This window comes from Ictalurus furcatus, chromosome 15, assembly GCF_023375685.1.
Source record: "Ictalurus furcatus strain D&B chromosome 15, Billie_1.0, whole genome shotgun sequence".
Taxonomy (NCBI): Eukaryota; Metazoa; Chordata; class Actinopteri; order Siluriformes; family Ictaluridae; genus Ictalurus; species Ictalurus furcatus.
In genome coordinates this window covers 26,574,968-26,592,466 of record NC_071269.1, presented here as the reverse complement: position 1 = coordinate 26,592,466, position 17,499 = coordinate 26,574,968, and the positions used below count along the sequence as shown (strand labels likewise).

The following is a 17,499-nucleotide window of genomic DNA, read 5'->3' as shown; positions in this document are numbered from 1 at the left end:
TCAACTGAGACTATGTTATCTTCCCATTTTTACATATTTACTCTCTCTCTGTCTGTCTCTCTGTCTCTCTCTCACTCTGTCTGTCTCTGTCTCTCTCACTCTGTCTGTCTCTCTCTCACTCTATCTGTCTCTGTCTCTCTCTCACTCTGTCTGTCTCTGTCTCTCTCACTCTGTCTGTCTGTCTCTCTCTCACTCTGTCTGTCTCTCTCTCACTCTGTCTGTCTCTCTCTGTCTCTCTCTCACTCTATCTGTCTCTCTCTCTCTCTCTCTCACTTTCTCGCTCTATCTGTCTCTCTTTTTGTCTCTTTTCGTTGTTGCTTGAATGGGAATTTATTTAAATTTATATATATAATTAATTTAAATCCCCAGCCCTGTGTGTATGTTTGTGTGTGTTTGTGTGTGTGTTTGTGTGTGTGTTTGTGTGTGCTGAAAATGAAATATTGAATCGTTTGTGGTTATGAATCGACTCACTTCCAACAGAATCGATTTGTTCGCGATTCGAACACACTGTGGGGGCGGGGTTGGTGTGACGTCACTGTTCAAACTTTGGTACGCTGCCCTCCATGTTGTGGGAGAGAGAGAGAGAGAGAGAGAGGAACAGTGAGCGACGCCGTTATAACAGAACCCATGCGAAAGTGTTCCGTGGAATTTCCGCGCGCGCGACCTCGGAAATGACTCAGTGACTCGGTGAGTCTTATCGAGGCAGGGAGTTGGTGTCGGGTCGCAGCTCGGTTCTCTGATGCCCTGATGGGAAGTCCCGTCTCCGGTGCTGCGGGTCCGAGCGCTTTAAACACCGCGTGCGCGCATTCCGCAGACTCCGCGCGCCAACCGAGCCGCCGTGCGCGCGCGCCGTGTGCCTCCGGAGCTGCGGGTCTGTGATGATGGTGATGATGAAGAAGAAGATGAAGTCGAGGATTGCGATGATGAAGAAGATGGTGATGATGGTGAAGCCCAGAGTGGGGCGCGTGCTCCTCGCCACATGCGCCGGATCTTTCTTTATTCTCATATTATATTTCCAGAACAGCGCGAGAGCCGGTGAGTTCCTCATCACTCAACACCTCCTTTTCCTGATCATTCACACACTGAAAGGGTTCTCGGAGGGTTCTAGTGGGAGTAAAGGTTGCTGGTGCTGGAAGTCCTTTCTGCTGCAGGGTTCCATCAGAGACACAGAGAACGCTTTAGAGTTCTACACGGAACTTTTCCTGTTCTAGTGTAGAGCTTCTGCCTCACAGTCTGTACAGCAGAAGAGTTCAACACTCAGAAGAGTTCAGGTTCAGTGTAAAGTGATTGTGGACTTCAGGGAGATGATCTAGAAATTACACTTCTGGTTCTTCTTCTAATAATAATAATAATAAGAAGAAGAAGTAGAAGAGGAAGTAGAAGAAGCAGTGAGGGTGGTGCAGTGTGTATCGTCGGCTTCGCACAGCTTCAGGTTCCATCCTGAGTTCAGGTTCCTGTCAGTGTGGGAGTTCTCCGAGTTCTCTGCTTTCCTCCCACCTTCCTCCAGGCACCAGCATGTTATAATGTGTTGTTTATGATAATTTAATGATAATAAGCTCTATGGAACAATCAAAAGCAGTTCTATAGTATAACTAGTATATAATGTCATGATATTGATTTCACACACACACACACCTGTGCTAATAAGACATGTGACGGTGCAGTGGCTGATGGGAAACGTAGTTCTAGTCCTTCTCCCATAGTCCATGACATTATTAGTGTACAGGAAGCTCTAAACTCCGTACAGTCCGAGAACACATTCCAATCTGCTTCAAACTGATCAGAAATACAAATAAAATCAGGGTTCGATCCTGCAGTTTCTGTTTCCCGATTTAAATGTGAGCGAAGGTGAGATCCAGCATGTTTGTGCAAAAGGTCAGACTTTCCTCATGTCTAATCTCACCCACTGAAGCATGTGATCAGACGACAGTCCGATGGATTTGATCAAGTGTGAGGAGTCCGAGGCAGCTGGAGAGAGAAGAAACACACACACACACACACACACACACACACACACAGTGAAATTCATGTAAACATGCCTAGGGTTCTGCTTTTCTCTCTGACTGCAGATCAGATCGTTTCTAATGAAAACTTCCGAAGTGTTTGCGGTCTCAGACTCCACCGTAACACAGCGGAGTTCCTGACCAGAAGATCGACCCGAACAGAACAACTGACTTCTGTTTGTGTAAACATTACACAACACATAACACACAAACACACAAGGCAGGTTTGCTGTGAAGTATTGATTTCACAGTGTCATTATGATCGTGTGTGTGAGTGTGAGTGTGTGTGTGTGTGTGTGTGTGTGAGAGAGATACTGGTTCCTCCCCTGTACTCGTGTAGTGTGTTAACAGTTTCCTGTTGCCCAAAACTCAGACGTGTCTCAGTATTACTTCACGGCCGTTTCTTAATCTCAGATTGAATCTTAAAGCTGCTCTGATCTTCAGCTCAGCTTGTTAATCGGTGGAGGAAGTGGTTCGTAATTGGAATGTTTCAGATGGAGACAGTTATATTTTGTGGCGTTCAGCAGACGTCCTTCTCCAGAGCGACTCACGGTTATATATCTGAGCGGCTGAGGGTTAAGGGCCCAGCAGTGGCAGCTTGGTGGTGCTGGGGTTTGAACTCACGACCTTCTGATCGGTCACCCAACATCTCAACCACCGAGCTACCACTGCCAGATCTCGTGGAGATCTTACTGGACAGAACGCCACTTGTTTGTTAGCGTTAATGGAGTGTATAAAAGTACAGGGTTCTGTTTTAGACCTAATGTTCTTCTCTCGTTCTTCTCTCGTTATGTCCAACAAACACGCTGGATTTCACATCTACACTGATGACGCACCGTTGGCCGATGTTTATGGGGTTTATCTGATTCAGTAGCACAGCTACGCAGAATGGAACACTCGATGAATAAAAATTTCCTTCTATCTGAATTCTGATGAAACGGAAATCATTTGAGTCTCATGTAAATAAACCTTCTAAAGCTGTATACAAAGATACCAAAAATCGAAAACATTATTTATTCAGGGGGGATTATCCAGATTATCCAGATTATCCAGATTATCCAGATTGTCCAGATTATAGAGATTATATAGATTATCGAGATTACAGACATTATCCAGATTATCCAGATTATAGAGATTATCCAGATTTTCGAGATTATAGAGATTATATAGATGTTATAGATTAAGGTGAAATATCTCACATATTTATTACATTAATTAGATATGAAGTGATGGAGTAGGACACAAAAACAGGGTGCTCCTGCTGAACATTTCTGGGAGTTTCCTCTGATGTGACGTGACGTAGATGAGACACACTTCTGAGTCATTAGAGGAAGGAAATGAGGGTGTGTTGGAAAGAGTACAGAACGCAGCTCGGTGTAAAGCTGACAGCAGAAGTGCGGAAAAGTGAACACAGTGACTTGGGAATGTTTCGAGAAAACCCACGGGGAGATCCGAGAGAACTCCGGAAACTTTAATGCGGAGTTTAACACTGACACGGAGTGGAGATGTTCAGATTACACCGTGCACAGTAATGAGACAGACGACAGACTTCGACCTCGACTCTGAGCTCTAACCTCATGCATGAGTGACGTAGACATGGTGCGTGTGCGTGTGTGTGTGTGTGTGTGAGACATTGTGTTGAGTGAACATCTGGAGTAGTAACGTAAATCACACACGGGAATCACCTGGAATGTAGGAAAGGTGATGAAGTATGAAGATGTCAGATCTTCCACACGGGGTGGTTTATCTTCACACACCGAGTTTCTGGTTAAGGGTTATATTATATTGGGTCCGTGTCGTGCTGGTCGTGAAACACAGGAAATCCTGCAGACCTTCGCCAAGCTATTAAAGGCGACTTTCTCCCGGGGGATAGACCTCGTCCTCGTCCTCGTCCTCTCAGAAGGTGTGATCACGTTGAACTGCGCTTGTTCAGACCTGTCAGAACTGTAAGGGCGAGACGAGAAGAGACGAGGATCATCTTCTGCACAAATCCTTCGCTGTGTTTCATCCCTGAGACACTATTTACATCTGAATATCACCATAACGTCCTAATCTTTTATTCCACTTTATTATATGTTGGAGTTCCAGCGTGTATTCTACTCTAAACAGCTCCTTATTTATCAGACGCACCACCATCCATCCATCTTCTATACCGCTTATCCTTCAGGGTCGCGGGGAACCTGGAGCCTATCCCAGGGAGCATGGTGCACAAGGCGGGGTTCACCCTGGACAGGGGGCCAGTCCATCGCAGGGCACAATCACATACACACTCACTTCAATTCAATTCAGTTTTATTTGTATAGCGCTTTTTACAATAGACATTGTCTCAAAGCAGCTTTACAGAAATATATAAACACGGTGTACAGATATTAAAGGTGTGAATTTATCCCAACTGAGCAAGCCACTGAGTGGCGACGGTGGCGAGGAAAAACTCCCTAAGATGTTTTAAGAGGAAGAAACCTTGAGAGGAACCCGACTCAGAAGGGAACCCATCCTCATCTGGGTAACAACAGATAGTGTGAACATTCACACACCCATTCATACACTACGGACACTTTAGACACGCCAGTCAGCCTACCATGCATGTGTTTGGACTGGGGGAGGAAACCGGAGTACCCGGAGGAAACCCCCGCAGCACGGGGAGAACATGCAAACTCCGCACACACAGGGCCACGGTGGGAATCGAACCCCGACCCTGGAGGTTAAATCCTGATCACGATTAAAATACTGTTCCATGCTCAGAGTTTACTACATCTCCACTGGGGTATAAGTTACATATATTCTCTTTAGAAAATATTAGAAATATCCCATTAAACAGACTAGCAACAGTGTTTATATATATATATATATATATATATATATATATATATATATATATATATATATATATATATATATATATATATAATATGTGTGTGTGTATATGTGTATATATATGTATATATATAATATATGTATATATATATGTATGTGTGTATGTGTGTGTGTGTGTGTGTGTATATATTGTTAATATTTGCTGTGGGATTCTGTATGTTCTTTATGTCGTGTCTATGATCACAGAGCAGCTGGATTTCTGTGTGGTTGTGTAGTTAGCGTTAGCTCTGATGACGGATGGAGAACAGTGTGTGTATAACGCACAGTCACTGAGCGTAAAGCTGATTCAGCACATCACACTGACTGTAACGTCCTCCGTTCACTCACATCAGTAAGGTTTTAGGAAGAGATTACTCAGGGTTCTTTTTCATAATGAACATCACAGAAGAAGAAGAAGCCTTTATTTGTCACATAAACCCCCTCTGTCCACCCCACTGCCCACCTGTTCCCACCTCTGTCCACCTGTTCCCACCTCTGCCCAATCCACTGCCCACCTGTTCCCACCTCTGTCCACCCCACTGCCCACCTGTTCCCACCTCTGCCCACCCCACTAATGTAATGTTGTGATAATGTTGCTGTAATGTTGCTGTAATGTTGTGGTGTTCAGAATGCAGGTGCAGGCTACAGTAAAGAATAATCTAGAGGTTTGTGTGAAAGTGTGAAAGTGTTCTGCTGACCGAGGTGAACTTCACAGTGATGAGGTTTAACACTCGCTCACACTCTCACACTGAACCCGCAGACAACAACACAGTGTGTGAACGTCGGTGTGTGATGGTCTAGCATGAGAAGACATTTACACACAATTACACAGGAGCTGTATAGAAACTAAAACAAGCTCTTCTGCTGCACCAGATTTACACATCACAACATGTACAAATATTTACTGTCACTGTCATAAGAGTTAAGGTGGTGTTTAAGGTGGTGTTTAAGGTGGTGTTTAAGGTGGTGTTTAAGGTGGTGTTAAGGTGGTGTTAAGGTGTTTAAGGTGTTAGAGTGTAACATTCCCACACCTGAATGTTAATAAAACCTCATGCAGTCACTAGCTGTATCAGGTGAACATGCTAATGCTAACGCTAACTCATCAGTGTTTATGGCTACGATTTTGAACGTGTCAGAGGCACTGAACACACACACACACACACACACACACACACACACACACACACACACTGCAGCATGAAATCTGCTCCATTCACTAAAGTCCTGTAACTCTGTATTTACAGGAAGTGAAAGAAAAGTGCGTGATGAGTGCAGTGCTGCCGGGAAACTGAGAGCGGAACATTACATCACTTACGCTAATATGAACATGAAAGGAAAAAGAAGTTATATAAACGTACACATTATATAAAATATATCTGTATGTAATGAAGCTTTATAACCGGGTTCAAGTCCTGCAGAGGAGGAGCTGTCAGCTGGAGTATAAAGAAGGTGTGGAAGTGTAGAGGAACGTGTCCTGTAGCTTTATTCACACTGATCAAGTCAATGTAGTGTTTAATTATTGTCCTTTTACATTTACATTTACATTTATTCACTTAGCGGACGCTTTTATCCAGAGCGACTTACAAATGAGAAAAATACAAGCAAAGCGATCTATCAAGCAGAGAACAGTACGAGTAGTGCTCTGTACACGATCTTTAATGGAGTTCCAGAAGAAGCAGAGTGCGCAGAGTCGAGGTGTAAGTGCCATTTTTTTTTTTTAATTATTATTTATTTATTATGGGTTGGTTAGGTGTTGACGGAAGAAGTGGGTCTTTAGCTGTTTTTTGAAGATGGTGAGAGATTCTGTGGTCCGGATTGAGGTTGGAAGTTCATTCCACCACTGAGGAACAGTTAGTGTGAAGGTTCTGGAAAGGGACTTTGAGCCACGCTGAGTGGGAACTACTAAACGTCGGTCGCTCATCGATCGCAGATTGCGAGAGGGAACGTAGGCCTTCAGGAGAGAGTTGAGGTAGGGGGCGCTGTTCCAGACAAGGTCTTGTAGGTGAGCATCAAGGCCTTGAATTTGATGCGGGCGGCTACAGGAAGCCAGTGGAGGGAGATGAAGAGGGGTGTGACATGGGTTCTCTTGGGCTGGATGAAGATGAGGCGCGCTGCAGCATTCTGAATCATCTGAAGGGGTTAGATGGAGCTGGTAGTGTACCCTTTTCGGGGTACATTACTGATCTACAGCGATCTGGTGGGGTTGTGAAGATGTGTTTTATTGACATAACGTGATGTTTTCTGTCCCTGCGTTCACTCCAGCAGGTGACGAGTCTCGTGACCAGGTAGGGACTGCTTTAATGGAACTAACTGTAGGTAGAACATCATCCCTCCACCTCTCTCTGACCATCATCCCTCCACCTCTCTCTGACATCATCCCTCCACCTCTCTCTGACCATCATCCCTCCACCTCTCTCTGACATCATCCCTCCACCTCTCTCTGACATCATCCCTCCATCTCTCTCTGACCATCATCCCTCCACCTCTCTCTGACCATCATCCCTCCACCTCTCTCTGACCATCATCCCTCCACCTCTCTCTGACTGACATCATCCCTCCACCTCTCTCTGACCATCATCCCTCCACCTCTCTCTTACATCATCCCTCCACCTCTCTCTGACCATCATCCCTCCACCTCTCTCTGACCATCATCCCTCCACCTCTCTCTGACCATCATCCCTCCACCTCTCTCTGACTGACATCATCCCTCCACCTCTCTCTGACCATCATCCCTCCACCTCTCTCTGACATCATCCCTCCACCCCTCTCTGACATCATCCCTCCACCTCTCTCTGACATCATCCCTCCACCTCTCTCTGACCATCATCCCTCCACCTCTCTCTGACATCATCCCTCCACCTCTCTCTGACCATCATCCCTCCACCTCTCTCTTACATCATCCCTCCACCTCTCTCTGACCATCATCCCTCCACCTCTCTCTGACATCATCCCTCCACCTCTCTCTGACATCATCCCTCCACCTCTCTCTGACATCATCCCTCCACCTCTCTCTGACCATCATCCCTCCACCTCTCTCTTACATCATCCCTCCACCTCTCTCTGACCATCATCCCTCCACCTCTCTCTGACATCATCCCTCCACCCCTCTCTGACCATCATCCCTCCACCTCTCTCTTACATCATCCCTCCACCTCTCTCTGACCATCATCCCTCCACCTCTCTCTGACATCATCCCTCCACCTCTCTCTGACCATCATCCCTCCACCTCTCTCTGACATCATCCCTCCACCTCTCTCTGACCATCATCCCTCCACCTCTCTCTGACATCATCCCTCCACCCCTCTCTGACCATCATCCCTCCACCTCTCTCTTACATCATCCCTCCACCTCTCTCTGACCATCATCCCTCCACCTCTCTCTGACATCATCCCTCCACCTCTCTCTGACCATCATCCCTCCACCTCTCTCTGACATCATCCCTCCACCTCTCTCTGACCATCATCCCTCCATCTCTCTCTGACATCATCCCTCCACCTCTCTCTGACCATCATCCCTCCACCTCTCTCTGACATCATCCCTCCACCTCTCTCTGACCATCATCCCTCCACCTCTCTCTGACATCATCCCTCCACCTCTCTCTGACCATCATCCCTCCACCTCTCTCTGACATCATCCCTCCACCCCTCTCTGACCATCATCCCTCCACCTCTCTCTTACATCATCCCTCCACCTCTCTCTGACCATCATCCCTCCACCTCTCTCTGACATCATCCCTCCACCTCTCTCTGACCATCATCCCTCCACCTCTCTCTGACATCATCCCTCCACCTCTCTCTGACCATCATCCCTCCATCTCTCTCTGACATCATCCCTCCACCTCTCTCTGACCATCATCCCTCCACCTCTCTCTGACATCATCCCTCCACCTCTCTCTGACTGACATCATCCCTCCACCTCTCTCTTACATCATCCCTCCACCTCTCTGACATCATCCCTCCACCTCTCTCTGACATCATCCCTCCACCTCTCTCTGACTGACATCATCCCTCCACCTCTCTGACATCATCCCTCCACCTCTCTCTGACATCATCCCTCCACCTCTCTCTGACATCATCCCTCCACCTCTCTCTGACCATCATCCCTCCATCTCTCTCTGACCATCATCCCTCCACCTCTCTCTGACATCATCCCTCCACCTCTCTCTGACATCATCCCTCCACCTCTCTGAACATCATCCCTCCACCTCTCTCTGACATCATCCCTCCACCTCTCTCTGACATCATCCCTCCATCTCTCTCTGACCATCATCCCTCCACCTCTCTCTGACATCATCCCTCCACCTCTCTGACATCATCCCTCCACCTCTCTGAACATCATCCCTCCACCTCTCTCTGACATCATCCCTCCACCTCTCTCTGACATCATCCCTCCACCTCTCTGAACATCATCCCTCCATCTCTCTCTGACATCATCCCTCCACCTCTCTGACATCATCCCTCCACCTCTCTCTGAACATCATCCCTCCACCTCTCTCTGACATCATCCCTCCACCTCTCTGAACATCATCCCTCCACCTCTCTGAACATCATCCCTCCACCTCTCTGAACATCATCCCTCCACCTCTCTGAACATCATCCCTCCACCTCTCTCTGAACATCATCCCTCCACCTCTCTCTGACATCATCCCTCCACCTCTCTCTGACATCATCCCTCCACCTCTCTCTGACATCATCCCTCCACCTCTCTGACATCATCCCTCCACCTCTCTCTGAACATCATCCCTCCACCTCTCTCTGACATCATCCCTCCACCTCTCTGAACATCATCCCTCCACCTCTCTCTGACATCATCCCTCCACCTCTCTGACATCATCCCTCCACCTCTCTCTGAACATCATCCCTCCACCTCTCTCTGACCATCATCCCTCCACCTCTCTCTGACATCATCCCTCCACCTCTCTGAACATCATCCCTCCACCTCTCTCTGACATCATCCCTCCACCTCTCTCTGACCATCATCCCTCCACCTCTCTGACATCATCCCTCCACCTCTCTCTGACCATCATCCCTCCACCTCTCTGACATCATCCCTCCACCTCTCTCTGACCATCATCCCTCCACCTCTCTCTGACATCATCCCTCCACCTCTCTCTGACATCATCCCTCCATCATGTCTCAATAATCTGTAAACTTTCTACATGTTCAGATGTTCGGGCTACGGTATTACAGCCATGGGTACTGTTGGTGTGTGTGTGTGTGTGTGTGTGTGTGTGTGTGTACGGTGAAGTGAAATCTCACCGTTTCTCCAGTCCATTTCTGCTTTCGTTATAAAGATATCAGAACGTTAGATATCACTGCGTTAGACCTTTACAGGAAGCGTGACCTTCTCTGATCTCCATCTCACTTCCTGTATTGTTTGGGAGTGTTTACGTTCCTCCGAATCACCGGAATCTTCTTCCTTTCATTGTCACGGACTCGCAGGAACCGAGCGAAGAACAATGAGAGTAATCACGGTGCTAGCTGGTGGATGAGGAGTGATTAGACAACCATTTCCGAGCTGTTCAGCAGAACTGAGATTAGACCACAGAGTGAGCAGCTGAATGGACGCTGCAGGAGGCTGGAGATCAGAACGTGAGCACTTCCTGTGCCGCAGGACGTTTTATCTGACTTTAAAGCGAGGTTTAAATCCCGATTTCTTTCAGAGCTGCCAGGATAAACATCCACACGCCTCTGAGAGTCCAGCATGCAGCGTGTGTGTGTGTGTGTGTGTGTGTGTGTGTGTGTGTGTGTGTGTGTGTGCCACCGGGCCCGGGGCGACTCGGGGAAGCTCATCGCTGCATACTGATGAGCGTTAAAGAGGCCCTTGTTGTTGGTGTTGTGCTGCCCGGGCCTCGGCGTGATCTTACTGCAGATTGACTGCATCTCTGGCGTTGGTTTCAAAGCCGCTTCGCTCAGTGGGGTTTCTCTGTTCCCTGCGCACATTGTGTTATCATTTGTCTGTGTTTTATTTCAATCCAAATCAAATCTCTTTGATTTCGGATCCCAAGAGCTTTCATCTTGTCTTCTGAGCTTTCTGAAAGTTCTCCCGGACTCCGTGTCCTGTAGCACGCTCGCTCAGAAGCGCGCTGCTAACGGAAGTTTATCGTCTGTGGTTGAGAAACGAACCGAGAGCAAAAGCCATTTCCTCTTCTGCTGAGTGTAGAGCCTTGAAACTCCAAACTACACACACACACACACACACGAAACTGATGACTGAGATTACGACTGCGGAACAGTGTGACGTGCAACAACAGGATAAAATAAAGCGGTTTTATTTCCGTCTGCACGTGGAGGCTAGCAGGAAGTGATCAGCACTCTGACACTGGAGACTCCTTCCATAAACGTCACATAAACACATTTCTCCTTACAGAAAACTTCACCATGTCAGAGATCACACGCGTTCTTAATCTGTTTACGATCGGTGGAGCGTCCGAGCCGTTACTATAGAAACGATAAGGTATCAGAGCGAGAGCGTTAATATAAACCTGCGCTACTGTCAGAGCCGCTGTTACAGAGAACTAATCACCGCCTCCTGACCAATCACAGTCCAGAACTCAGCAGCAGCAGTGCTGTATAAACCGGAATAAAAGTCTGATGAGTAGAAGTGAAGGTCTAACCGCCATCTTCGCTTTTTCTTCACTCTTATTCTCTTTCTTTGATTTCTTTTATCTTCACGGTTTTACTCTCCGTCTCTCTCACTGCACTAAAATGTTCCCTTTGACTTTGTTGGCACATGTGCAAAACTAATCACTTACAACACTGAGTGGGGCCTCAGTGTGTGTGTGTGTGTGTGTGTGTGTGTGTGTGTGTGTGTGTCTGCTCCTGCTGGAGAGAACACAGTGTTCCTATACAGCATGTTTAATGTAAAAGGAGGAGTTCATGTCTGATTGCCGAACGTGTATATATATATATATATATATATATCACACACACACACAGAGATACAGAGGGCCTCCTCCTGGTTTCTAACACCGTTGTCCACAACTCCACAATCAAGAACTTTACATCAGAACAACAAATCCAGCAGCAAAGCTCTGGCTCCAGATGTGATGAATCGCGACTGAAACAGCTGCATTCCAGTGTTGGAGTAGACGCTCATAAAGAAACATTTCTGATGTTTTAATTTTGACTAGAATTCTAACTTTATAGCAGGAAAGTCCAGTCTACTCCATCACCGAGCAGAGGAAATCATCCTGTTGAGTAATTAGGAAATCTTTCAACTGAATCAGTCTGATTCACGACTCCTTGTTTGTTTGTTTTTTCGTCTTTCACCTGGATTGTGAAGAGCTTTTCAGAGCAGAATGATTCAGCTCAGTTCGGTAAACAGCAGTCTGACTCGGCGTTCCTGTAATATTTCTCCAGCGTGTTTCCGTGGTAATGATGTCAGGATCTGTTCGAGAGAGTTAGAACCGTTGTGTATTTCGGGAGCGTCGAGAGGAATTCGCTGTTCAGAAGAGTCTTTTGGAGATAAAGGTGAAAGTGTACGAGCATTAAGGATTCAGTTTTATTCGTATAGTGCGTTTAACATTGTCCCAAAGCAGCTTTACAGAGCTTTCAGGATTCCGCCTTTTTTACCGTCGCAGAACTGAACGCAAAACCAAACAAACTCCACAGGAGGAGCGTGCAGTCATGTGACATCATCACGCCGCGCGTTCAGCCGAAGCCTCTTCCATTCACGTGCGGCGAACACGGGTACAGCAAAAACGTCTCACTGTGAAAGACCGCGCGGAACTATCTCGTGCGATCGCGATTTCGCTGATTCGAGTCGTGTTCCGCAAAAAAACAAAAAAAAAAGCACAAAGAAAGTTGCATCACAAAACTACGAAAAAAGCCGCAGCAGGATCGAGCGTTTCTTTCCATCTTTACCTCATGGCTCAACTTTTTTTCTTTGTGTGTGTGTGTGTGTGTGTGTGTGTGTGTGTGTGTGTGTGTGTGTGTAGGAACAGAGCACCTTTTGGGAAGAACCGGTGTGCCAGGAAAATTGAGGAGAACCCCCCTGCAGACTCTGATCGATGGAGATCAGGTAATTCTAACGGGATTTTTTTACGTGAGACGCCACGTGTAAGCGTTTTGCTGTCGAGACGTCGGTCCTCAGGTGCTGGTTATGAAGGACGATCTTACAGCCCTTAAGAAAATAAAACCCCAGACACACAAACCGCCCACATTCCTGAGAGATCCCCCGTGTTTCCTCCAGAGAACATTGTCAGCTCCGTGAAGTTCCAGAAAAACTACAGAGAAAACGTGAGCTGGCGCACAAACCCGCTGCATGTGGTTCTGTTCGAGTTCAGTGGGGGCTTTTTGGTGAAAAACTCCACGTGTACATTTACTGAACACACACACACACGCACACACACACACACACACAGTTATTTATGAGACGTGTATGTGCAGGAAAACATGCTCAGCCCCGAGCTCAGTTTCTGATGGGGAACAGTTTGGTTCGTGCTGAATCAGTGATCACGTAGAGATGGTGTAATGAAGTTCTGCTTCAGGTGGAGATCGGGTTGCAGGAGAAGTGTGTTCCTCAGCGTGTTCTTTAAGCACACTCTGGATTAGCACGAATGATGAGTAAATATTCAGTAGAAGTGATTTGTAGCTGTTTCTCAACAGACATGTTCAGATGATCTCCTGAGTTTCTCAGAACGTTCGGAGTGTTACGCCACTTTTTATTCTCCAGAAGGTCAGATGGTGGGAGGAGGATTTTCCAGAGGAAGACAGAGAACAGGCCGTGTTGCAACATCTGTGTCGTGAAGGGTCGGAGTTAGTTCCACCTCGGATTAACGCTGGAGAACCCAGTTAACTACAGCGGTTCCATCTTCCCCTTCCTCACCACTTCTCTCTGTGTGTCAGTGTCGTCCCCGAGCAGGGGCATGTGGGCGGAGCTAAACACACCGCAGGTCACTGATTGGTGACAGAAATGTCTACATAAAAAAAGTGAAATCTAAAATACTAAAATATTGGCACCCTTTGCTTATTTTCTCCAGTAAAACAAACCCTGAGTTGTATTTTTACTGTTCCACTGATCTCTGCCCACCTGCAGAGAAGCCCCGCCCACTTTTACAGATACAGTTGTACGATAGAAACCAGACACAGGACCTGGACTAGGATAACTGTAGTCCTGTATTCAGATTAGGAACGGTACTGAGCTGTCTGCTGGAAAACGTCTGTCCTGTGGACCGTCTGTCCTTCTGTGATGGGTTGTAAAAGATAAGACACTTTCTAAAGGTGCAGTTTGAAATTTTAAAGTGTTTCTAGACGAGTAATAATCATAACATCAAGGATAAAGTGGAAAACCTTCACAAAATGTTGCTTCATAAATCTTCCGTGCAGTGGATGCTGTCGGTTTATTCGTTTCTTTAGTCTTTTGTTTCCTTTTTCGCTGGCCAAAGATTAGCCCCACCTACTCACACATCAGTTTAACTCCACCCCCTTTTCTGTAAAATGCCCTAAAAGACCTTCACGTGCAGATTAACGGGATAACGGTGGGGTCGTTTGTGGGGAAGCGTGAGATCATCAGTGTTTAATAAAGCTGTAATTCACCTGGCAGGCAGCAGGAGGCGCTCCGCATTATTACTGACTTCTAACTGTAGTGTTTCTCTCCTCAGTGGGATCACTCTGCTGTTGGGACGACGCTACAGGCTCGTCGCTTGTTTCTGGACGAAGCGTGTCGCTCTCACACACGTAAGCGGCGTGTCCTGAGCCCCGAGGACCTGCGCCACCTGCTGGTGGACGACCGACATGGTCTGCTTTACTGCTATGTACCCAAAGTGGCCTGCACCAACTGGAAGCGAACGATGATGGTGCTGACGGGTGACGGACGCTACCGTGATCCGCTCGCCATCCCTGCTAACGAGGCCCACGCCCCAGGCCGGCTTCGCTCACTCTCGGAGTACTCCAAAGCCGAGATTAACCGCCGTCTGCGCACCTACCTAAAGTTCATGTTCGTGCGAGATCCTTTCGAAAGACTCGTCTCGGCGTATCGCAACAAATTCACACGGAGCTACAACACGGCTTTCCACAAACGCTACGGCACCAAGATAGTGCGGCGTCACCGCGCTAACCCTCAGCCTGAGGCGCTGGAGAAGGGCAGCGACGTCTCCTTCGAGGAGTTCGTGTACTACCTGGTGGACCCGCGGACTCAGCGCGAGGAGCCGTTTAACGAGCACTGGGAGCGAGCGCACACTCTCTGCCACCCCTGCCTCATTCACTACGACGTGGTGGGCAAATACGAGAGCCTGGCGCAGGACTCGCGCTACGTGCTAAAGCTAGCTGGGGCGGAAGGAGACGTGGAGTTTCCGGCTTCGTCTAAGAGCACGAGGACCACTGAGAGCATGGCGGCAAAGTTCTTCAACAACATCAGCCCCTTTTATCAGAAGAAGCTCTACAATCTGTACCGCATGGACTTCCTGCTCTTTAACTACTCAACACCAACCTATTTGAAGTTCAGATGAGATGAGGTGAGTGCGTGGATTTTAGACACCACTGTTTCAGATTTTGTGGCTGTTCTGTGGATCTGCTGCTAGCGGGTCTCAGAGAAACTCTTGGAGAACTGATTACTGCTGGCGTCCTGCACGTCCTCCCAAAACGTCTCGGTAATTCCTCTGGCTGTATTCAGTGCCAGCTGAACTCCTGAGTACGTGCCTTTGTTCTCAGTGTGGACTAACTGGAGCGGGATTCTTCATTAGCCGACACACACAGAGAGAGAGAGAGAGAGAGACATTATCACAGCGTTTAATCTCCTGCCCAAGTTTTTAAAATATATATATTTATGGTTTTTATGTATTTATTGTAAACTTTGTACATTGAACTGAAATTGAAGTTTGTACTCGGAGCTGTGAATCTTTTTCCCATAAAAACAAAATGTGACCAATCCGTATCGATCCTTCTCTTTTCTGGGTTTACATCAGCGCCCTCTAAAGGCCGAGCTGTGATTCACAACAACCACCTTTTACCCCCTGAACCAGGAGAACCTCTGACCTGCTTGGGTTCGACAAGTTTAGGAAGCGAATCCCAAAAAAACTCATCTTACCACCAAGAGTTCTCTGTGTTCAGTAACGTAGTGGGAGGATGTGTGTGTGTGTGATGTACCTGTGAGGTGTGTGTGTGTGTATGTGTGATGTACAGACACAAATCACCTCCATGCAGCCAGTCCGAGTTTAGGTCCGAGTTTAGGTGCGCTGAACTTTACTTCCTGTCTGATACGATACATGTCTCTCCCAGAACTAATCCGTGTTCCTCAGAATTCCTGTTTGTGTTCTGATCCGTTTAATAATCCAGTGGGAGGTGATGGTGAAGGTGGATGTGATGGTGAATGTGGAAGTGATGGTGGAGGTCAAGGTGATTGTGGTGGTGAAGGTGGATGTGATGGTGGAGGTGATGATGGTGGATGTGAAGGTGAAGATGGAGGTGGAGGTGATGGGAGGTGGAGGTGATGATGGAGGTGATGGAGATGGTGGAGGTGGAGGTGATGGTGGAGGAGATGGAGATGGTGAAGGTGGAGGTGATGGTGACGGTGGAGGTGAAGACACAGAGCGCGGGGGTTTGTTTACAGTTTATTTGAGTGATTATTCCAGCGGGAGGAACTGTGTCTCTCCAGATTGATGACATTAATCATAAATGAATACAGTAATGCTTTTTGTGCAGACAAACCATGTAAACATCTGGAAGTGAAAGTGTTTTACACACACAGTGTACCGTTTACACACACACAGCTGTGCAGAGTTATCAGAGTTATTTTTTAATATAAATAGCGGTGTTTTGTCTGCAGCAGACCCGCAGTTCTTCCATCAGAAGATTTCTGTAATCAAATCCAGGGGAGGTTCAGCTCCAAATCTGCAGCACATTTATTACCGAGTTCACTTCAAATCCTCCACAGGAACTGTCATCGCCTTCTGTTCCACATAATAATCAACACCACGACACGGGGGTGTGTGTGTGTGTGTGTGTGTGTGTGTGTGTGTGTGTGTGTCATCAACCACGAGGCCACATGAGGAAATGCCCACAGAACTGGCAGTTGTATAAAATATCAGAATCCACCAACTGTTTTTATTTAATCAATATTAATTACTCAATAATAAAGGGATTAAAGGAGCAGTGTGTAATCTGCAGCGCCCTCTGCTGCCTGTGAGGACTACTAATGTAAACACTTTCCAGTAAACGAATTGAGAGTTGGTTTTAAGAAAAAGGGGTGGGGTTATGCTCACAGGGTTTGGGTGGGGCTAATTTCTGGGTCAGAAAAAAAGGGAAAATGTAGAAAGATCCAGAACCATGAGATGGCGATTATATAAATATTAGAAATACAGAAAAACTCATTTTACAGGAACGAACGAACCACGGTGAGGGCTTGGTGTTGGTTTAAACTCCAACACACGGTGTTAATTATTCACGCCGTTATTGTTCCTTCCTTTACTCAATAAAACCTTCACATTTTCAGTCAGTGAGGAGAATCTCTGTGTTTCATAAATCATCAATTCAAATACAAATGAAAGCAGCGCTTGATGGTGATGGATTCTTCTGGACCCTACCGTAGCTTTAAGCTCACAGTGAGAACAGTTCTGTACTCCACCTGAGCCCTGATCTGCGTTCGACCCCGTTATTAAACCTGCACTGCAGTCAGGTTCCTGTAGAGTTCCTGTGGAGTTCCC

The 17,499-nt window shown here is 47.0% G+C and overlaps 2 protein-coding genes across 4 annotated transcripts in view; one reads left to right on the top strand and one right to left on the bottom strand.

The window, feature by feature from the left end:
- The first annotated feature begins 520 nt into the window (after positions 1–520).
- On the top strand, positions 521–15,725 carry si:ch211-236h17.3 (carbohydrate sulfotransferase 11). Its single transcript, XM_053643047.1, has 3 exons — positions 521–1,035; positions 12,796–12,878; positions 14,461–15,725. Exons 1-3 carry the CDS (start codon positions 879–881, stop codon positions 15,304–15,306), a joined length of 1,086 nt encoding a protein of 361 aa, XP_053499022.1. The 5' UTR covers positions 521–878; the 3' UTR covers positions 15,307–15,725.
- Positions 15,726–16,343: 618 nt separating this feature from the next.
- The window catches only part of LOC128619121 (solute carrier family 41 member 3), a 17,584-nt gene continuing 16,428 nt past the window's right edge, over positions 16,344–17,499 (bottom strand). For 2 of the 3 annotated variants that reach the window (XM_053643045.1, XM_053643044.1), the window contains exon 11: positions 16,353–17,499. This exon is cut by the window's right edge and continues 210 nt beyond it. The gene's annotated coding sequence lies outside the window, so the exon portion shown is untranslated. The other variant, XM_053643046.1, reaches the window with a different exon arrangement.